At 51.0% G+C, this 22,764-nt stretch overlaps 1 protein-coding gene across 1 annotated transcript in view; it reads right to left on the reverse strand.

The window, feature by feature from the left end:
- PTPRJ (protein tyrosine phosphatase receptor type J) overlaps positions 1-22,764 on the reverse strand; it is a 177,296-nt gene that overhangs the window by 22,816 nt on the left and 131,716 nt on the right. Inside the window, exons 7-19 of the mRNA XM_017348393.3 lie at positions 22,420-22,683; positions 19,149-19,406; positions 17,054-17,311; positions 16,187-16,465; positions 14,152-14,442; positions 9,646-9,777; positions 7,458-7,668; positions 7,200-7,324; positions 6,191-6,278; positions 3,866-3,907; positions 3,340-3,348; positions 3,162-3,249; positions 1,531-1,621 (exon numbers count right to left, since the gene is read on the reverse strand). Coding sequence (XP_017203882.3) covers positions 1,531-1,621; positions 3,162-3,249; positions 3,340-3,348; positions 3,866-3,907; positions 6,191-6,278; positions 7,200-7,324; positions 7,458-7,668; positions 9,646-9,777; positions 14,152-14,442; positions 16,187-16,465; positions 17,054-17,311; positions 19,149-19,406; positions 22,420-22,683 — 2,136 coding nt within the window. The remainder of the gene's footprint in view (positions 1-1,530; positions 1,622-3,161; positions 3,250-3,339; positions 3,349-3,865; positions 3,908-6,190; positions 6,279-7,199; positions 7,325-7,457; positions 7,669-9,645; positions 9,778-14,151; positions 14,443-16,186; positions 16,466-17,053; positions 17,312-19,148; positions 19,407-22,419; positions 22,684-22,764) is intronic.

Below are 22,764 nucleotides of genomic sequence, written 5' to 3' on the forward strand. Positions count from 1 at the left end.
CAAACCTACTTTCTTATTTTTTTTTAAGATTTATTTTATTTATTTGAAAGGCAGAGTTACAGAGAGTCAGAGGCAGAGAGAGAGAGAGAGAGAGAGAGAGAGAGAGAGAGAGAGAGGGAAAGGTCTTCCACCTGCTGGTTCATTCTCTAACTGGCTGTAACAGTGGGAGTTGAACTGATACGAAGCCAGAAGCCAGGAGCTTCTTCCGGGTCTCCCACACGGGTGCAGGGGTCCAAGGACTTGGGCCACCTTCCACTGCTTTTCCAGGCCACAGCAGAGAGCTGGACTGGAAGTGAAGCAGCCGGGACTCAAACCGGCACCCATATGGGATGCCAGCACTGCAGGCAGCGGCTTTACCCACTATGCCACAGCACCGGCCCCTGCCAACGCTCTTTCAAAAGCATGCTTCTCAGAACACTGGCCAGTATCCCCGTCCAAGACAAGGAGGAAGGAGAATGAAGAGAAAGAGCCCAGGAGCTAGAAAATGCTGAAGCTACACAGGAGCTAAGGTTTTAGTCCAGGACAGAAAAAAACAGAAAGACAACACCTCTAAACAGCCTGGTGTAAAAATGACCTACAGAGTCTATCAACGCGGGCTGTGTCGGAACATGGCTGTGAGCCACATCCGTGCCCGAACTCCCACCCAAAAGAACCACAATAAACTTTCTACAAAGATGTAGTTCCATTTCATCTAATGGGTGGCATCATAAACAATTCTCATTTCAAATTCCAGTCAGTATCTTTTTGGAAAAACAGCAGACACTGTTTAGTCTCAAAAACAGTAGAGAGGGGCCCAGCACTGTGTCTAAGGGGTAAAGCCACTTCCTGCAGTGCCAGCATCCCACTTGGGTGCAGGTTCGAGACCCGGCTGCTCCATTTCCCATCCAGCTCTCAGCTATGGTCTGAGAAAGTAGCAGAAGATGTCCCAAGTCCTTGGGCCCCTGTACCCACGTGGGAGACCTGAAAGAAAACTCCTGGCTCCTGGCTTCGGATCAACCCAGCTCTGGCCTTTGCAGCCATTTGGGGAGTGAACCAGGGATGGAAGACCTCTGCCTTTCAAATAAATAAGTCTTAAAAAAAAAAAAAGGTAAAGATCTACATGTAACTCATAATTCTCTGTGAAATGCACTCGACCAATCAGAGGTATGGACAGGCAGAAAAGTGTGACTCTGCTCCATCTCATTCCAGAACTAGACAACTATAATAAAGGGACTGAGAGGTAGGCCCTGAGACAAGACCCACAGACCCGGTCCAAAGGCTGGCTTGGCCATTACAGTCTCTAATTGCTCCTTGAAAGGAAGTCACCTGTAGCCATGCTGAGTCTCGTTCTTGTCATCTGAGAAACAAATATTCTCCCACCTACTTCACAAGGTTAGGGTGAAACTAAATGTAATGAACTTAAGTAGTGCTTCGTACACAGCAGGTGCACAAGCAATGGTGGAGGAAATGGAGACTCCTCCCCCTCTACTGTTACAGTTCTGATGGCCAGTGGCGGAGGAAACGAGGAGATGGTTGCATACAGTCACTTACAGGGCAGAACATTATTATAGCGATTCTTCCCTCTATTCTCAGCCAATTCAGCTGCATATTTGGGTAGGCTGATTCCAACGAGCTTCAGATCCTGCAAACAAAGCAGAAGAGTTGTTCATTTAGTCTTTGAATCTTACTCTGAGCACAGAGCGGGACAGACAAGGCAGGGATCCAGAGGTAGCATGGGTTAGAAGATCTGGCCATTTCTAGCCCCCAGGACTCACGCATGGGTTAGAAGGTCTGGCCATTTCTAGCCCCCAGGACTCACGCATGGGTTAGAAGGTCTGGCCATTTCTAGCCCCCAGGACTCACGCATGGGTTAGAAGGTCTGTGGCCATTTCTAGCCCCCATGACTCACGCATGGGTTAGAAGGTCTGTGGCCATTTCTAGCCCCCATGACTCACGCATGGGTTAGAAGGTCTGTGGCCATTTCTAGCCCCCAGGACTCACGCATGGGTTAGAAGGTCTGGCCATTTCTAGCCCCCAGGACTCACGCATGGGTTAGAAGGTCTGTGGCCATTTCTAGCCCCCAGGACTCACGCATGGCATCTTATTTGGAAATAAGGTCTTTGCAGATGTAATCAAGTTAACATGAGGTCACGTGGAGTAGGGTGGGCCCCTGATCTAATGCAAGTGGTGTCCTTAGAAAAGGAAAGAGATGAGGAGACACAGCCACATGAGGGGAGACAGGCGTGGGAAGACGGAGGCAGAGACTGCAGCAGTGAGGCCGGCTGGGCTGCCAGAAGCTGCCAGGGGCCAGCAAGGACCCTCCCCTGGAGGCTTGGGAGGACCACATTCTGGCGACGCCCTGATTTTGAATTTGTGGTATCTAGAACTCTGGACAGTTAATTTCTGCTGATTTAAGCTCCTGTTCGAGGTACTTTGTTACAGCAGCTCCGGGATACTAAGGGAGTTCAAAATGAAAGCTTAAAGGAGATTACAGCCCAGAGAAGAGGCCTGGGCGGCCAGCACTAGCACTCAGTCGGGCAGCATTAAGCCAATGCTGAACCCTGATGACAAGCAGCAGGTGACAGGTGCAACAGGTCACTCTGGGACAAAGACCTCCAGTCCCCCTACTGGGATCCGCAAAATCAACTCGGAGCAGGGGACACCTGGGCTGTGGCTGGGGTGGTGAGTGGGATCACAAGAGAGCAAAGGCCAAGCCTGGGGCAGCACAGGGAGGACGGGTGTGCATGGACATTCAGAAGGGGTTAGTTCCTGGGCTGGGGTGGGGATGGCCTTTAGAGGGGACTTAAAGGCATACACAATGGCCAGGCAACCCCCTCCTCAGGACTTTAAACCCTGAGTTGATGTCAACTGCTCAGTCATGGAGCCCCAGTCCCCTACGGGCCCCATCTGGTTCCTTCCCAGATCACACAGTCCCGTAAGTCCAATTCCCAGTTCCTGCATCTCTGGCCAGTCCGCAGGTATGAAGAAGGGCAAACACACGATGCACTGGACACTGGACAGTGCGGGCCTCCTACTCGCACACAGCCAACGGGGGACCCCAGGGGACAGGAAGTGCTTCTCTCACCCCTGGGGGACAGTGACCTCTGACCCAAAGCTTCCCTTAAGGCAGAAACTTTGACACACAAAGCAAACACGGGCAACACCAGGCTCACAGCACGTACTTCGTATTCCTCTGCGAAGCCACAGTTGGAGTCGGCTTGCTGTTTCTTAAAGTAGGCCTCGAAATTCTCCACTCTGATTAACTTGGATCTGGGGAAACAGAGTGACTTAGGAAGCTTTGTTCTTACACTCCATGGAGCAGAAAATCAATCGAAAAAGAAAAAGAAGGAGGTGACTTACTTTTTAGGTCTTCATCGCAGAAGGGGAAAGAAAAAAAAAACACAAGCAATTAGAGATTCATTCATTTGGGAAGCAGACACATTCCTCCAAGAACCAACGCAGAATATAACTGGGGGGTGGGCTGGGGGGTGGGGAGGGGCTAGAAGGGTAGGGATTAGAGTAACGCCATTCATGAGACACTGCAACGTGAGTCCCGACATCCAACTCGTGTACAACTGATGGGCCTTGTGCTTCAGGTAAGCTCTCCTCTCCCCATAGATCTTCAAAACCCATTAAAACAAAGAAGTCACTAAATACACACTTCCTAACAGAGTAATAGTAGGCTATGGCACAGGAGCCAGAGGGGAATAACAAAACACAGATTCCTTACAGAACACGGAGCTACCAAGAACTTCCAGCTGACCAAGGCCAAATGTGTCACTCAGGAAAAATGACATCAGGTTCCATCAAAAATTTTCTAGATAATCACTGAATGGATTAGGGAGCGAAATGCTTCAAAATAAGGCTCATCATTCTAGAGACTTACTTAATTTGTGAAAAGGACACTTCATTGTTCTTTGCATCTTTCCTGTTTTGAAAGAAGAGAGACCCATTAGTCCAGATTAAAAAAAAAAAAAAAAAAAACAAAGGTTCAATCTTTGCTTCCTGCTTTGAGGCCTTGTCCCTGGAAGCGAATTCATACACAACACTAAATCCTGCTCACCAATGCCAAGCAAAGTGGTTCAAGCAGCAAACCTTGCCTACAAACTGGTCACATCATTGTCTTTTTTTTTTTTAAAGATTTATTTATTTGAAAGACAGAGTTACAGAGAGAGGTAGAGACAGAGAGAGAAAGGTCTTCCATCCGCTGGTTCACTCCCCAGATGGCCGCAACAGTCGGAGCTGCACCGATCCAAAGCCAGGAGCCAGGAGCTTCCTCCGGGACTCCCATTCCACTGCCCTCCCCGGCCATAGCAGAGAGTCGGACCGGAAGAGGAACAGCTGGGACCAGAACCAGCACCCACATGGGATGCCGGCACTTCAGGCCAGGCTTTAATATGCTGCGCCACAGCGCCAGCCCCCACATCATTGTCTTTTATACCATCTAAAAGAAAAATCTGACCTGGGCAGTGGGGCTGGCATAAAACCGCCACCTGCAACATAAGTATCCCATATCAGAGCACTGGTTCAAGTCCCAGCTGCTCCACTTTGGATCCAGCTCCCTGCTAACGAGCCTGGGAAGGCAGCAGAAGATGGACCAAGTATCTGGGCCTCTGCCACCCATGTGGGAGAGTTACTGACTCCTGGCTTTGGCCTGGCTGTTGTAACCATTCGGGGAGTGAACCAGCTGATGAAAGAGATACCTGTCTGTCTGTCTCTCTCTCTCTCTCTCTCTCCCTCTCCCCCGACCCTGCCATGTCACTCTGCCTTTCAAATAAATAAATAAACCTTTCAAAACAAAGAGAAAGAAAAATCTACATCAGTGACGTTACTCTGTTGCTGAGAAAGCTTGTCGGCCAGGCAGATGCAATGAACGAACTGGTGGGGCCCTTGCACACTCCCTCATCGTTGAATGAACTTCACAGTGGGGTTTAAAAAAATAAAAAACTTCCAGGTGGCGATTTGGCAGCGCGTCTCCCCACTGCCCCAGCAGGTGTCTGGTGGAGCACGTGGCTCACAGGGCGGCTGTGTGGATGACGTAACAGCAGCAGTGGGGGAGCTGCAAGACGCCGCGTGAGTGCTCCATTTATCCGAAGATCCTCGACGCCATGAGTTACTCTCCACTGGTGTCCCCGAATCGTCGATGAGAACGATGATAAGCTAAGCTTCTTAAAGCTGGTCAGCTCAGAGATGGGGCTCTATCTCAGCTACTCACAAACTGAGATCTCTCTAACGCTCTGATGGAAAGCCGACTGGTGAACCCAGAGCAACGTTCTAAAGGCACCCTCCGCTGCAGTGCCTACCAAAGCCTAGAGGCCATGGCGAGGGTCGGTGTTAAAATCGCCCAGCTGGGAACAGAGATGAGGTGCAACTGGCCCGAAGTGAACACTGGAGACACGGGAGTTCCTTACACTGTGCCCTCCAATATTGGGGGCTTTGAAATTTTCCAAAATAAAAAGCTTTCTTTAGAGGCCAGCGCTGTGGTGCAGCAGGTTAACGCCCTGGCCTGAAGCGCCGGCATCCCATATGGGTGCCGGTTCTAGTCCCAGCTGCTCCACTTCCTATCCAGCTCTCTGCTATGGCCTGGGAAAGCAATAGAGGATGGTCCAAATGCTTGGGCCCCTACACCCACATGGAAGACCTGGAAGAAGCTTCTTGCTCCTGGCTTCGGATCAGCCCAGCTCCGGCTATTGCAGCCATTTGGGGAGTGGACCAGCAGATGGAAGACCTTTCTTTCTGTCTCTCCTTCTCTCTGTCTGTAACTCTGCCTCTCAAATAAATAAGTAAAATCTTTAAAAAAAAAAAAAAAAGTGAGGATTGGGGCTGGCATTGTGGTGCAGTGGATAAAGCTGCTGCTTTAGATGCCAGAACCCCAAGAGATTGGAGCAGTGGTTTGAGTTTTAATCACTCTGCTTCTGTTCCATCTTCCTGCTATAAGCACCTGGGAAAGCAGCTGACCATGGCTCAAGTGCTTGGGGCCTCGCCTCTGATGTGGGAGACCTGGCTAGAGACCTGACTTTGGCCTGGCCCAGCCCCAACCATTGTGGCCATTTGGGGAGTGAACCAACAGAAGGAAGATCTCTCTCTTTCTCTCTCTCTCTCTCTCTCTTTTTTACTTCTATCTCTGTCACTGTCTTTCAGAGAAAAATAATAAGTAACTCTTTTGTAAAACATAGAGGACGATCATCAATAGTAACATAAGCAGTATCACCTTTTCTTTCTCCAAAAGATGAAGCCTCCCACGGCCACAATAACCAGGGCTCCAAAGATACACCCGAAGACGGCTCCGCAGATAACACCTGGGAAAAGTCCAAGTGGAAGCCCTTGAGCTGGTGTCCACTGAGGACAGTGCCATACCCACAATCGGTCCCAGGCCCTCACTCGAGCGGGCTCAGGTGTGCGCACACACACGCACATGCACACACACACACAGACACACACGGGGTTAAGTCCAGGCATTGCAGAACTGGGCTCTCTGCCCCCAGGCCATCACCAACAATGGGGTGAAGAACATCACTATTCCTCTCCACCTCTCAGTTGGCTCCATCGCTAATGTAGGGAACTGGGCTGGAGCAGTGATTTTCCTACACCCACGGATAAGCAGAGGTCCTCACAGCACCGTGCTCAGGCGTCGTGAAACCCATGTGTTTCCTGGAGATGACCTTGGCTGCTGGGGCAGGAATTCTTTCCTGCACCCAACAACCACTAGAAAACCACCAAGCCAGCTGGCCAGCTTGTCTCTGGTCTAGAGGCAGGGGAGGCTGCCTCCTTTGGGTTCCCGAAGCTCTGTGATAAACACCTGGAGCACCAGACAAGGAGCCAGGGACCAGAATTTCAGGCCTGCCCCTACACCACTGTGTAACTCTGGGCAAGTCCCTTCCCATCTCTGGGCCCTAACACCTTATTTCTAAAAGGCGGGCTGTACGAGACAAGCTCTGGGGCTCTTTCTCAAGGATTCTAAGCACTCAAAGTCACACCGGCCACCACTGACCACAACGAGACAAAGGAACGAATCTCTGCAGACTGGGACTCAGGGAGGGGACAGCTGGGGTGCAGGGCTGTCGGGGTCCTCAGAGGAGGAAGCGGAGCTGAGCAACTTCTGAGAGAGAGAAGGGGAGCGGGGCACTGCTGGGGGTTCCCTGGGAGCCACCCAGTCACCCGGCCTTCTGTGGACACTTGAGGCCAAAGCCCAAAGATCAGGGCTATTGTTTTTTCCCTACCTGGATCCTGGGGCAAGAACACGGCATCCGAGTAGCGGCTGAAGGACACGTAGCTCTCAGCCCCGTCGATGAGTCCGTACTTTTGAGAGTTGAAGGTGATATTGGTGAAGCCGGCCACGCAAGCCCTGCAGGACGAGAGACGGCATGGAGAGGCTACTGGGACGTGTCCGCAGCCACGGGCACACGGCGCCCCGCACTCACAGGGCACAGTCCCCTTCCTCCCCTCCCCCAGCGGCTGCCCGATCCAGACGGCACTACCTGTAGGAGCCCAGGGGTTGCAGCTTCCCGTTGTAATAGCCCAGGGTGGTAGATTCATTCCCAACGTCAATTTCGTATTTCAAGACTTCGGACAAGCCCTGAGAACGTCCCCTTTCTTCCGTCCTTATGAGGTAGGTCACGTACGTATCTGAGGCCCCCTTACTGAAGTCTTCGTACGTGTATTTCAGCACGTCTGCAGAAGGCGGGCCAGCTAAGAACAGCACACAGAAGAGAAACCGTAAGAAAGAGATTCCACCTCCGACGCCTCTAAACCAGAATGTTGTTGCCGGGCAACGACGCCACCAGCCGCCAGCTCTCAGGGACCTCGGGGCCAGGCTCTGCTCAGGCCGAATTCTAAACGCTCCACTTCCGCTGACTCATGCCAGCTGACTCATGACTTCAGCCAACCGTCCCCATGTTGCAGACAAGAACAGGAAGGCACAGGAAGATAAACAGGACCTGGCCCAAGGTCACGAGGCCCACATGGTGGACTGGATCTCTAACCCAGACCGCCTGGGCAGGCCGCCATGCAACGCTGCCTCCCTCCTCATTCAGCCAAGGTCTGGACCTGGAATTTGTTGAAAACCATCCCAGCAAAATGACCAAGAGCTTGAACAGATCCAAAAGAAAAACATACACAGAGGGCCGGGCTTTGGCCTGGTGTGCAAGACAGCGGTTAGGACACTCCTGTCCCACACTGCAGTGCCGGGTTCAACACCCAGCTCGCGGCAGGTTCCAGCTTCCTCCCAATGCAGACTCTGGGAGGCAGCGCGATGGCCCAAGTGACTGGGTTCCTGCGTGCATGAGGCCCTAGCCAGAAGCTGTTGTGGGCATTCGGGGAGTGTACCAGCAGACATAGAAAGATATGCATTCTCTCTCTTTCCCTCCCTTGATCTCTCTCTCTCAAATGAAAAAATAAATATTACAAAAGAATAAAAGAGGGAGAGGAAGACCCCAATGTCACTCTTTGCACCCTCGGCAGCCCGATGCCAACCCCTACCCTGCAGGGTCCCCGGCAGCCCCGGGAACGCCTGTGGTCTCTTCCTTCAACTTCCTCAAGGAGCTGAGGATGGCACCACAGGGGGGCACATGGGCAGAGGTGGCCCCGTGTTGCCCGTGTGTAGTTTGAGGAACCACTGAAAACCACACAACCCGCTCTTTTCCGTCTAGGCCTGTGCATGGCACTGACAACGCAGCTCTCAGAGCGCCCTCAACTCATCCTGGATCCAACAGCACTGGATGGAAAAGCAGCCTGGAGCCCGCCTGCTCCTCTCTCAGGCTCGAGGGACGCTCTGTGCAAGCTCCTGCCAGCAAATGCAAACCGTGTTCTGTTTTAAGAGAAAACCATTTGGGGCCGGCCTGTAGTATAGTAGGTTAAGCCTCCCGCTTTGGTGCTGCATCCCATATGGGTTTGAGTCCCAACTGCTCCACTTCTGATCCAGCTCTCTGCTAAGGCCTGGGAAAGCAGTGGAAGATGGCCCAAATCCTTGGGCCCCTGCACCCACATGGGAGACCCAGAAGAAGCTCCTGGCTCCTGGCTTCAGATCGGCCCAGCTCCGGCCATTGCAGCCATCTGGGGAGTGAACCAGAGGATGGAAGACCTCTCTCTCTCTCTCTCTCTCTCTCTCTCTCTCTGTAACTCTACCTCTAAATAAAAAATAAATCTTAAAAAGAAAAAGAGAGAAAGAAACCATCCTCTAAGGATGACATGTGTGTGTCTGAGTGGGAGAGCGAGGGATAAGACAGACAGGGACACCAAGTCGATTAGCACTGATATTCTGCCACCTGAGAGACCCTGAGTCGTAAAAGAGACAGCAAACCTAGGTGTGAGGTAGGAGAGTCTTAGCCACAGGCAGGACCCAGCCACCACCTGCTTGCTAAGCAACAGTTCGCGGGAGCAGCCACACTCACTCTTGGAGTATCTTCTGTGACCGCTCCCAGGCAGCAACAGCAGAGCTGAGTCCCTGCGGCACGGCCTGCTGGGCCTGCAAAGCTTCAGATGTCTGCTAGCTGCATGTGGAGCCCTGATCCAGATCATCAGAGCGGCGCACGGCTCCCCTCCCGGCCTGAGCGCCGGCACGTGGGCGGCTGAGTACAGAGAGCCGTGTACTTACATCCCTAACGGCCCCAGCGCTCAGCGGGCACAGGCCTGCTCCCCCAGCTGTGTCCCCACAGGGCCCCTCCTTACCGTCCCCCGTGGTGAGAATGACGGCGTAGGCCTTGATGGGTCCGTGGCTGGCTTCAAACCCACTGAACTTGACCTTCACCGAATTGTGACTGACGGATGTAATATTGGGAGAGCCGTCCGGAGGAGGGGGATCTGAAATAAAACACAACAAAACACGATCACCCAACATTTAAAACCAAAGAAGGAGCATAATCATCAGAGAATCATCACGATGGGGATGCACGTCAGGCCCTCCTGGAGCTCTGCCCCCACCCTGGAAGCTGCACGCTGGGCCGTTGCAGAGCAAAGGCAGAGGCCGGGGCAGACAAGGGGAGGAGGCGAGCGGAGAGGGGTGCATGGCTCACACTGACCCCTGCAGTGCAAACAGCCACATCCCAAGGGCAGGCTCCCAGCAGCCTCGCTGGGCTCTGCTGTTGCTGTTTGGAACAAGACGTGCCTTTGACTTCCATTACTTTTTAACCAGACTTACTGAAGCATTGTTAGAACAGCATCACGCTATGGTTTGAGGATGATTTGTTCCCTCCTAAACTCGTGCTGGCGTTTAATCCCTGTTGTAAGGTACTGGGGTGGGGGACTTAACTGTGATATTTGGAGGAGGACTTTTGGGAGGGAAGCTGAATTAGATGAGGCCATTGGGGTGCAGCCCCCATGAGTGAGTCCTGGTGCTTTTATAAAGGGGGGGGGGGGGACCAGAGTCGTATCTGTGCCTCTCCATGTGATACCCTGTACCACCTCAGGGCTTGGCCACTGCCAGATGTGGCCCCTCAACCTTGGCCCTCCAGAACCATAAGCCAAAACAAACCTCTATTCCTGAAGATTTATCCAGTCTGTGGTTTTGTGGTATCAGCAACAGAAAACAGACTGAGAGGTGGAAAACTTGTACACTGAAAGCTATAAAACACGGATGAAAGAAATTAAAGAAGACACAAACAAATGGAAAGACATTCCATGTTCATGGATTGGAAGATTCAGCCTTGCTAAAATGTCCATACTGTTCAAAGTGATCTACAAAGTCAACACTATCCCCTCAAAACCCCAAGAGCATTTCCGACAGCCTGAAGAAACAATCCTCAAATTCAAATGGAGGCCGGCGCCGCGGCTCACTAGGCTAATCCTCCGCCTAGCAGCGCCGGCACACCGGGTTCTAGTCCTGGTCGGGGCGCCGGATTCTGTCCCGGTTGCCCCTCTTCCAGGCCAGCCCTCTGCTGTGGCCCGGGAGTGCAGTGGAGGATGGCCCAGGTGCTTGGGCCCTGCACCCCATGGGAGACCAGGAAAAGCACCTGGCTCCTGGCTCCTGCCATCGGATCAGCGCGGTGCGCCGGCCGCAGCGCGCAGGCCGCGGCGGCCATTGGAGGGTGAACCAACGGCAAAGGAAGACCTTTCTCTCTGTCTCTCTCTCTCTCACTGTCCACTCTGCCTGTAAAAAAAAAAAAAAAAAAAAAAAAATTCAAATGGAACCATAAAAGACCTAGAATGGCCACTAAGTGACCTAGAGAAAGAATAAAGCAAACTGTTGAAATCTTTACTTAATATATACTAAATTGATCTTCTGTATAGAAAGATAATTGAAAATGAACCTTGATGCGAATGGAATGGGAGAGGGAGCGGGAGATGGGAGGGTTGTGAGTGGGAGGGAAATTATGGGGAGGAAAAAGCCATTGTAATCCATAAGCTGTACTTTGGAAATTTATATTTATTAAATAAAAGTTTAAAAAAAGAAAGAATAAAGCAAGAAGACTCACACTTTCTGATTTCAAATTATATTATAAAGCTACAGTAATTAAAACAACATGGTACAGAAATACACCCAGACCCATGAGAGAGAACAGAGAACTCAGAATTAAACCCATGCATATAAGGCCATGGAGAAAGGACAGTCTCTCAACAAATGGTGCTGGAAAAAACTGCATCCATATGCCAAAGAATGAAACTGGACCTCTGTCTTAAACCATTCAAACATAGATTCTAAATGGATTCGAGACAGAAGCATAAGACCTGAAACTATAACATTCCTAAGAGAAAACATAGAAGTGCTTCTTGATCCTGATCTTGACAATGTGTTCTTGCATTTGACACTGAAAGCCCAGCACCAAGAGCAAGAGTGTACAAGAGGATGGTACCAAACTAAAACACCTCTGCATGGCAGAGAAAATAAGCAATAGAATGAAAAGCCAGCAGTGTGGCCGGCACTGCGACATAGCAGGTAATGCCACTGCCTGCACTGCCAGCGTCCCCTATGGCCACTGGTTCCTGTTCTGGCTGCTCCAATTCACATCCAGCTCCCTGCTAATGGCCTAGGAAAAGCAATGGAAGTGCTTGGGACCCTGCCACCTACGTGGGAGACCTGGATGAAGCTCCCGGCTCCTGGTTTTGGCCTGGGGCTACTGTGGCCACCTGGGGAATGAACTAGTGGATGGATGATCTCTCTCTCTCCTCTCTTTCTAACTCTGACTTTCAAATAAATAAATAAATCTTTAAATTAAAAAAAAAAAAAGCCAGCATCCTGTTTGTTGAAGATAAGCTGCCTTTCCCATCTCCTCTCGGTCCTTCCCACTTACGAAGGGCCAGGGCGCCGAGGCCGAGAACTGGGGCGGAGCAGCAGACGGAGAGGGAGGCTGCAGTGGGGGATCTACACGCAGAGCTCTGCCCGCCACACGGAGCGGCGCAAGGATCTGTTGGGCGGCTGAGAACAAAGATGCAACAGATGCCCAAGGGGGTGGAATCAAAGACAAGACCGGGAGAGAATGCGCTTTCTCCACCACTGCAGGTGCCGGCGCTGAAGCAGAGAAACTGACCAACACTCTCCCCGGACACAGGGGAAGCCTACACATAAGCGTCTCTCATTTGTCCTGGCAGGTGGGTGTCATTTCCTGTTTTGGCAGCTAAGGAAAACAGGGCTCAGAGAAGGTGGAGTAGCTTTCCTGAGATCACACAGCTGGTGAACCCTGGACTCAAACCCAGGTCAGCCGTCTAAGTCAAGGCTCTGTACACTGAACCCCTCGGCTGCTTTCCAAGTCAGGTCCCTGACGGGGCCTTTTTTTCCTACTCTAACAACCACTGATTCTTTAGAAACTGTCAGAAACACTCGGATATCCCAAAGAAAACACACAGAGTGAGAATGCATGAAGGCAGACAGATCGCCACCAGGCTGGTCAAAGACGTTAACTCTGGCAGAAACATGGAAGTGAAGGGCAGATCAAATAAAGCAAAGATCCAGGAGACTTTTCCTAAGCACAAGAAAGGCAGGCTGTGAAAAGATGAACCAGGAGGATGCCCCGTGTGGCGAGCGACTCCCGGTCTCCCCAGACAGCTCAGGGGCTTGCGACCACGGCAGCCAGGGAAGCACGAGTCTCGACTGAGTATCTGATCACAGCAAAGACCTGTGGAAGCTACCAGGGGGATCGTGGTATCAATGTAACCAAGACTGAAAGAAAGAGAAAAAGGAGCCCTCCACAGGAGGCACTGGCCAACCTGTCAAGATGCCGCATCCCGTTCCAGAGGCCCTGAGTTCAACACCTGCCCCGGCTCTGGACTCCAGCTTCCTGCCCGTGCAGACCCGGGCAGGGAGAGGTCTGGTTTGAGCTCCCAGTTCCTGGCCTTCCCCTGGTGGATCTCTGTGGGCACTTGAGGAGTCAATCCACAGAGAGGGGCGCTCCCTCCCTTCCCTCTCTCTCTCTCTCTCTACTTCTCAAATAAATCTATCTTTTAAAAGAAGGAAATAAATGAGTCCCTCTGTTGAAGCAATACATCCTGAAATATTCACAAATAAAGTTACACAATGATCGGGACTGGTCTCGGTACAGTAGGTAACACGGAGAAAGGAGGAGGGGTTATATAAAAAAACAAGACTGGCCGAGTGCTGACAGCACTCAACTGGGTGACAGTGGGCACGTGGGTCTCCTGAACTATCATCTACTCTCGTGTAAACTTGAACATTTCTATCAGAAAATGACTTTTTAGGGGCCGGCACTGTGGCATAGTGGGTAAAGCCGCAGCCTGCAGTGCCAGCATTCCATATGGACACTGGTTCAAGTCTTGGCTGCTCCACTTCCGATCCAGCTCTCTGCTATGGCCTAGAAAAGCAGCGGAAGATGGCCCAAGTGCTTGGGCCCCTGCACCGGCATGGGAGACCTGGAAGAAGCTCCTGGCTCCTGGCTTCGGATTGGCCCAGCTCCAGCCACTGTAGCCATTTAGGGAGTTAACCAGCAGATGGGAAACCTCTCTCTCTCTCGCTCTCTGCCTCTGCCTCTCTGTAACTCTTTCAAGTAAAATAAATAAATCTTTAAAAAGAGGGAAAAAGAACTAAGTATTCCTTCCTACTCAGTGGTTAAAAAAATGACTTTTTAATGCAGTAAGGAAACTCTCTACTTAGATAAAAATGCGGTATTGGTTACTGTCAAAAGCAAAGGAACCTATCAGAATTTCAGTAAAAAAAAAAAACAAAGCAGACTGCTGGCCCCCATTTGCAGACCCGCTGGGTGGGCAGCCTCCTGCCAAGCAGCTCACCCGTGATGCCAGTGGTGCAGGTGTTGTGGGTGGGGGGTGCCATCTTTCCACAGGACAAGGTGGCGACGCTGATGTTGTACGAGGTAGAAAAATTCAAAGACATGACTTCCTTCCTGTACTCGGTGCCATTCTCGGGGGAGCAACCGTCCAGGTGCATCACGCTGTCCCAGGCTCCACTGCTGAGCCCCAGCTCAAAGCCCGCATTGGCGCCAGAGGGGCAGGCCCACTGCAGAACCAGGGCCGGCTCCTTGGGGACCACGTCACAGTGGATGGTAGCCACCGGCGCAGGATCTGCAAAGCAAGCACAGCACAGCACAGTGTGAGACCCCCACCCCACCCAGAATGTTTGCCTCCACAGACCCTCAGACATGGGGAACAGTAGGACTCTGGCCCATCCATGACGGGGAGACATGGTCACCAAACAGGAACCCCAGAGAGAATGGGGCTCCAGGAAAGGCACCATGCTGTGAGTGACTGCCAACTCCTCACCTGCATCACCTCATCTGGGGCCCTGCTGACGAGCCCCCAGGACTGACGAGGCTCATGCCAGCCCATTCTGCAGGTGTGTGGTGGAATGAGAAGGCCATGTCAAGATGGCCGCTGGCAAGTGAGCGTCAGTTACTCAGGAATGGCTTCGAAACCACCTGGCAACAGAGCCTGCCTGGCAACAGGCTATGATTAGACAGCTTTGGAAACCACATGGCAATGGAGCCTGCCTGGCAACAGGCTGTGACTGGATGACTTTGGATACTGCCTGGCAATAGGCTGTGATTAGTTAGGGCATAAACCACCCCTTGACCAGATTGGCTGCCTTGGCTATTTAAGCTGCTGTACCAACTGAAATAAACGAGTCTGCAGGCTGCTTGCCTCTGGCCCGCTTTCACCTGACTCCCGGGGTCTGTGTGGTGACTCCGCGCCTCTTGCCCCCACCATGCTCCACCTCTCAGAATGAATCCACAGCGGCCGGCGCCACAGCTCACTAGGCTAATCCTCCGCCGGCACACCGGGTTCTAGTCCCAGTCGGGGCGCCGGATTCTGTCCCGGTTGCCCCTCTTCCAGGCCAGCTCTCTGCTATGGCCCGGGAGGGCAGTGGGGCAGTGGAGGATGGCCCAAGTCCTTGGGCCCTGCACCCCATGGGAGACCAGGAGAAGCACCTGGCTCCTGCCTTTGGATCAGCACGGTGTGCCGGCCGCAGCGGCCATTGGAGGGTGAACCAACGGCAAAAGGAAGACCTTTCTCTCTGTCTGTCTCTCTCTCTCACTGTCCACTCTGCCTGTCCAAAAATAAATAAATAAATAAAAGAATGAATCCACAGCAACACAGGTGAACCCATCGAGGCTCAGAGAGCTTAAGTAATATGCTGCAGGTGACAGGGCTGGGGAGTGGCAAAGTCCAAATCCAAGTCCAGGGCACGCACGCCCAGCACGCTGGTTAATTAACGAATGGTAAACGTATCAGGTTCTTATCTTTCTGGGGTACCAGGAAGCAGGCATTTAGCCTCCTGGTTAAGACACCCACATCCCGCATCCGAGCACCTTGGCTCAGTTCCCAGCTCCAGGTCCTGACTCCAGCTTCCTGTGACTGCACACCCTGGGGGGCAGCAAGCCATGGCTCAACCGGATGGGGCTCTGTCACCCAGGTGGGAGCCCTGGATCAGCCCCAGGCTCCAGGCTTCAGCCTGGCACAGCCCTGGCCACTGCAAGCACCGGGGGAGTAAACCAGTGGATAGGAGTGCTTTCTGTCTCTCTCTCTCTCTCTCTCTCTTTATGCCTCTCAGATAAAATTTAAAATTAAAAAGAAAAAGAAGTTCCAGGAAGGCAAGGACTCGTCTGTCTCACATACAATAAATGGCCCCTAAATATCTGTTGAATGAAGAAATGATAAAAGCATCAAGACAGCACTAATAAGCTCACAGGATGCTTCCGAGAGCTCAGCGTCTATACTGCACAAGAAACTGAGCAGCTGCACCCTGAGGGGACCTCGCCACAGGGCAGCACCACCAAGGCAGTGTCCAGGAGGCACCGGGGCCACCCACCTGTACAGAACGACTCCAAGCCGGGTGTGGATGACTCGAGCAGATCCCCCACCCGGGTAAAGATCTCGACCGTGTAAGACGAGCCAGGGGTTAACTCGGTGACGGTGGCGTTGGTGACTCCAACGGCCGTGACTATCTGGGTTGTGTCGCTGGCATTCCCAACCTTCTCGATAATAAGGTGGTAGAAGTAGGCAGAGGCGGCGTTATCGGCGTTCCACCAACCTAAGGCCGCCGCCGTGGTGCTGGTGCTTATTTCAATGCGGGACACGTTGCTGGGCCCTTGGTTTAAGACAAAACCGAATGTTAAGTAACAGCATGAGTGACTTCAAATTCCAGGATTATCTTATTTACCATATCTAAAAACAGCCTGGTATCTTCTGCAAAGAATGAATACAGTTACTCTTTACTGGTCCAAATGATGGAAGCATTCCCAAAAAGATGCTCCAAAATAAATATAAGATTAGATCTTAAAAGAATGAAAATTTTCAGGCTTCTTGTAACATCTCAAGCTTATCTGAAACACGCTCTTAAGATAAAATTTCCAATGTGTTCTTTCAATCTGACCAATGAAAGAAAAACACCCAGCTATTAAACACATATTCTAAGTTAACATCTTGACCGTGTGTTTAGTTTAAATGCTGAACCCCCTCACTATGGCAGACAAAGCTGCTCCCCCACGCAGGATCTCCCGATGCCAACACAACAAGGCGACTCCCTTCTAGCGTGCATTCCCAGGAAAGGGAAGTCATGCTCTCCATTCCCATGGAATCACTTTCTTCAAGTTCACACGGCTGCCAACCAGCCTTCCACGAGGACAGCAGCACCTCTGCTAAGACTGAGGCTTCCAACTAAGGCAGAGAGACTTACGCGTGTACTGGGAGATGGAGCTGGAGGCCCCCTGCACATGGCCCACTTCAGGAGAGACGGTGATGTTGTACAAGGTGCCAGGGAGCAGCCCACTGAGAGTGATGGCTTTGCGAGGACTGCTGGTTTCGTTAGAGCCGTACTCAGACTGTACGACCAAGTGGTAGACGTAATCAGAGGCGTTGTCTGTGTTCTGCCATTCCAACTGCATCTCAGTGGTGCTGACGGCCACCACACGGATGTCAGTGACAGCACTGTGCACTGGTCAGGGGACAGGAAGCAGAGAGGGGCCCTGTTAATGACCACCGTGATGTTCAGCTGCACCTCTAAGGATCTGTCCAGAGACCTTGCTCTTTTGCCATCTAGCTCTCAAATGAGTTCAGCAAGGATAGGCTCTCAACATGAGAGCAGAGAGAAATACACACACGCAGCTCTTTCTAGAACTCTGGTTCTTCCTCCGCACAGCCACATGGAGAGCTTTCTTACTAGTTCTCTGGGACTTCTGCTTCCCTCTCCGGGGTCTCCTGCAGTGTAACATCTTCAGTTTCAGTGCTGGAAACCGGGTGGGTTCAGTGTGTGAAAATTCAGCAAACTACACTCTGAGGACAGGCACACTCTGCAGAGAGTTTGATGTATTTCTTAGCCACTCACCAAAAAAATAACACCCTCCTGTGACACAGCCTGGCAAACGGGAGAGGAAAAGTGAAATGCAGAGGTGACCCTGATGCAGCAGAAGCATCTGAGGTCGGACAGCAAGGGCAGGAGACACACAGTCCAGCTCCCTGCTAATGTGCCTGGGAAAGCAGCGGAGGATGGCCCTCCCTGTACGCATGTGGAAGGCCCAGATTAATCTCCTTCAGCCCAGGCCAGCCCTAGCTGTTGCAGTCAACTGGAGAGTGAACCAGCAGATGGAAGATCTTTATCTCTTTCAATCTCCCTTCTCTCTATATAATTCTTTCAAGTAAATAAATAAATTTTTTAAAAAATGACAATAAAATAAAATGCACATAAGAGTCACCATTTTGCCCACTGGTCAGTGTATGATTTAGTGCCATTCTATACAGAGTACTGTATAAACAAGACCACCTTCTATACCCAAAACATTCTCATCACCACCAACACAAACCCTGTGCCATCAAACAGTAACTCTGCCTTGCTTCCTCCCCCAGCCTACTTTTTGTCTCTGTGAACCTGACTATTCTGGGTAACTCACATCAGTGGAATCAGACAATATTTGTCCTTCTCTGTGTGGCTTTTATTTTAGCACACGTGAGGATTTCATCCTTTTGTCTGGCTGAATAATATTCTATCGTATGGATAAACCAAATTTTCTCTATCTGGTAATCTGTCAATGGACCCTTGGCTGTTCTACATTTTGGCTTCTGTGAATAATGCTGCAACCAACACTGGTTCAAGTCCTGCTTTTACTTCTTTTGAATACACACTAAGGAGTGCAACTGCTGGATCGTGTGGTATTTGTTTTCGCTTTTTCGAAGCTGACTTTAACGCTCTCAACCTGATTTTTTCCCAATCATGATGACAGCGATTCAGTACGAGACAGCTAACCCTATGAGTCCAGGGCCTTAGGCCAGTCCTTCTTGCCTTGTACTCACTGGAATCCAGCTGCAGCACAAGAGCTGCCTCCTCTCAGGGACACGGAGCTCCTCTGCAGCTGCGCCAAGCCACGTGTCAGCCCCCCAGCTTGTCAGACCCTTGGCTCAGAAGCCAGCTGGAGGCCAGGTCTCCACCAGTCATGCTGGGACAGCTGCTTAAGCAAGGAAGGCCCCACTTCCTACTCTATATAATGCAGGAGGTAATAGCGCCTACTCTGGTTTTGCATTGCAATAGGTATACATTTTAAGTGGTAAAACACCATGAGGCAAGTTATCAGTGACAAAGTCTAGTGACTAGTTCACCTGTGATATTTTTCTATTTGTCTGTATTTCACAGGATGAATAGGTACGACTGGCATAATAAAATCTTTAAAATCTTCCTTAGATAAAGAAAAACAGTATTTAGAAAACCAGACGTTTACAAATTATAAGACTTCCTTTAAGAAACACCCCTGTTGGATGACAAACCCAGCCCACTTGCTTACCAGTTGTACAGGAAACTGTCTGGGGTGCCCCTTCAGTCCCATTTGGTCCTTGGGGAAATATTTCAAAGCGGTAACTGGTCCCGGGGTATAAGTCGCTGATGGTGATGCTCTGGTTGGTGGTGGTTCCCTCCCAGAACCAGCCGGCTCCATCCTGCGTGGCACGCAGCCTGAAGGACTCTGAGTCATTGCTGCTCCATGCTAAGCTGACCTCCCTCGTGCTGACACTCGTCACTCGAAAGTCGGAAACCGGACCAGGGGCTGTGGGAAAACGGAATTGAGGAGACTCAGAATCGCTTCCCCCAGAAGACCGGGCTGCCAACGGTCACAGAACATTTACACGAGAGGAAATGCAGATGTAGGACATCTGATCTCTCTCCTCCTCCTCTTCACATCACCACCTGCAGCCTGAATCCTTCAAAACCCAGCTGTCAAAGCCCTTGGAGACAGCACCTGGCCTCACTAGTGTAGACACCTGCAGCTTAAGTTGTACAAAGTCCTCCACAGGAAATGGTCAGGGGTGGGGACGAGGCTCCACAGTCCAGGGCTCACCTTGGCTGCTCCCGGATGCCTGACTTTGAATGCGCTGTGAAGCCGCCCAGGGCCTCTCTTCAGGGAGGTGCAGCAGAAGCTGCCGTCGACCCACAAAATCCATTCCCCTTCTTTTCCTTCATCATATACGCGTACCTTTTTAGTTGTGTACCTGACTGTGGGGTACAAACACTGCATTTCCCAGCCCCCCTGCAGCTAGATGCTGTCTTGTGACTATGTCATGTGGCCATTCCAACAGGACCAGAAGCACCATGCGACTTCTAGGAAATAGCCTTACAGGATGGAGCTCTACTGTTAGCCCTGCCTCCTTCCCTTCGCTGGAACGTGTGACCAACACTGTGCACCAACACTGTGCTGGTGATCAGCTTCCAGGCCCCAGCAGCACAGCTCAGAACAGAGTTCTGGTTACACAGTATAGTAGCTTAATCTAGTTCTGCAGTCTGAGTCTTTGTCATTTCTGTGGGATGAGCCTAAAGCTTGCTCCCTCCCCAGCTGTTATAGTTTCAATTGTGACCTTCCAAATGCCTGTTTTGAAGTCCTAATCCCAGTACCTTGAACTGGGACCATATTTGGAGACAAGGGCTTTCAAAAGGTAATTAGTTTAAAATGAGATCCTAAGGGTGCGCCCCAGTCCAGCCTGACTGTGTCCTTATGAGAAGGGATGAGGACACAGACAGCACACGGGCTGAGGACGACCACACGAAGACACACCAAGGGAGAGGCCAGAGAAGAAAGCAAACCTGCTGCTACCTTGATGTGTGACTCCCAGCCTCCAGAACTATGGCAGAGGACATTTCTATTGTGTAAGCCACTGCTTGTGTTAAGGTGGCCGGGCAGACATTAGCCTCTGTGTACACGGGGCCAAAGAATAGCAGGAATTTCTGTGCAATGGAATAAAGAAGATCTAGCAGCAAGCCAGCAATTTCACTTCTAAAGTATTGCCCGCATTCAATAAGCTTGAGTGAGTCCTTTCTGTGGTTGTAGTACCAAACCAGCATTGACATACCAGTAACCTGGGTGGGTAGGTCCAAGCCCCCTCCCTGGGAGCAGCTTAGCAGAATCTCATCTGCCCTTCACCAAGGGGCTAAGATGAGGTTCTGGAAAGAATTTTAGGAATCTCACACTCAGAAAGCCCTCTACCCAGAGACATCCCACACAAGGCCCAGACCCAAATCCATAAAGACTCTGAACTGAATGCAGACTGGGCTCTTGGTTCCTTTCTGAGATGCCCACCTGGTCTGTACTCTCTTCACTAAACCTGGCTAGCATGCTTACCACTACTCTCTGTCTCACGTCTGAATTCCTTCTTGACCAAAGACAAGAACCTCCAAGCAGCCATCTCTGGCAAGATATCTGGCGAGCCAGCCCGGAGGGAGTGAGAGCAGGGGTAAATCCTGGAAACTCTCACCCCGAGGAACACTCCATGTCCAGCCTTCTGTCCATTTTCCTGCCTTGTCTAGTGGCAACCAAAGTCTCTTGGCAAATATTTCATGGAGACAGGGGCTTGCCTACTCTCTTTTAACCTAACCAATTTGGCCTTATCTCTGATAACAGTCTGTAGTACTGGTCATGGCAGTGCTAGAAAATTAATATACCAGCCCTCTCAATGAGCCTGCAAACCCTCGATTCCCTGGATAAATGCCTCTTGCCTTCCAACAGCTCATGGTTTCCACTTCTTGCATCTAAATCCAGGCTACAGCTCTACCATCCCCACTCTGGCCAGACTCTTTTCCATGAAAAAGAAACTCCTGTCTTACTGGGAGCAGAGTGTGCTATTCACAGCTGAAACTAATCTTAACACATAGATTTTTCAAAATTAAGAAAAGAAAATGAAAAAAGGAGATTTTATTCTCCCCAAAGTCGCAACCCAACAGAGTTTGTAGGAATGCTTAAGGTGTGTTTGCTGGGAGGCAACAGACTCCTGAGTACAGCATTCCTGTGGCACCAGAAGCAGCTCTGGGTTCAAATCCCTGCTTTACCACTTGCAAGCTCTGTGGCCCAAGACAGAGTGTCCACCCTCAGCTGGGCTGCAGTTTTCTCATCTACAGAAGGGAGATCCTAATACCAACCATGAAAGTCATGCAATATAGGTAAGCTCCTGGCACCATGCAAATGCATTGCTGGTTTTGATATCATTACACAGACACTACTAATACAACATCACGGCTTTAGTTTACATTATCAGGTCTTCTTCGGAACAAGAAACCTTTTATCTGCTGCATATCACGCTGTCTTTAAAGAACTTTTAAGCAAACAGAAGACTAGACATGGCTGTACCAGTGTTCCCTTATAATGTTAGCATCCAAGAGATAAGAGGTTCTTTTTCGTCTCCCTTTATCAATCCACTCTAGGTCTCTATCACAATACAAAGGTCATTATTATAAACACAGGCTGGAGCTGAGAGGCTGAATCTCTCCTGTGTCACTTAGCAGGTGTGGCACCTGCATACTCCCTCTCACTCCGCCTTGGCCTCCCCCATCCATAAAATAAAGCTAATGCCAACCACATCACAAGACGCTGAGACAGCGCAAGGGAAGCACAAGAAGTTCAGCACGCAGCTCAGGCCCCCCAGCGCTCACTGTTACTACACCCCACCTCCTGAAGGGGCTCAGAGCACCATGTGCCTTCCTTGAGGGCAGGATCAGGGCTTCTTTGTCCTGTATCTGGGCCTGAGACAAAGTAGCCAGCAAGCAAGGTCAGCTGGAGCAATGAGCAAACTCACGGGTGTAGACTTGGAGAAAGCCTGGTGTGCCCTCGGTGTCACCCAGGAAGGGTCGCACTGTGATGTTGTATAACGTGCTCGGGCTGAGTCCAGAGATGACGGCGTGAGTATCGTTGACGGTGAAGTTGAAGAAATAGGTCTCTCCAGCCACTTGTACCTCATAGGCGTAGGCAGAGTGTGACCCATTGTGGCTGATTTTCCAGGTCAGGGTCATGCTTGTGGCACTGATGTTTACAACTTCAATGTCAAAAACCTGGTCAGAATCTGTGAAGACATAGGAGAAGTTCAGAATAACCAGAAAGGCCAAGCCAGAGAGAGAGAGAGAGACAGAGAGTTAGAGGGATA

The sequence above is a fragment of the Oryctolagus cuniculus genome, chromosome 1 (assembly GCF_964237555.1).
Source record: "Oryctolagus cuniculus chromosome 1, mOryCun1.1, whole genome shotgun sequence".
Lineage (NCBI taxonomy): Eukaryota > Metazoa > Chordata > Mammalia > Lagomorpha > Leporidae > Oryctolagus > Oryctolagus cuniculus.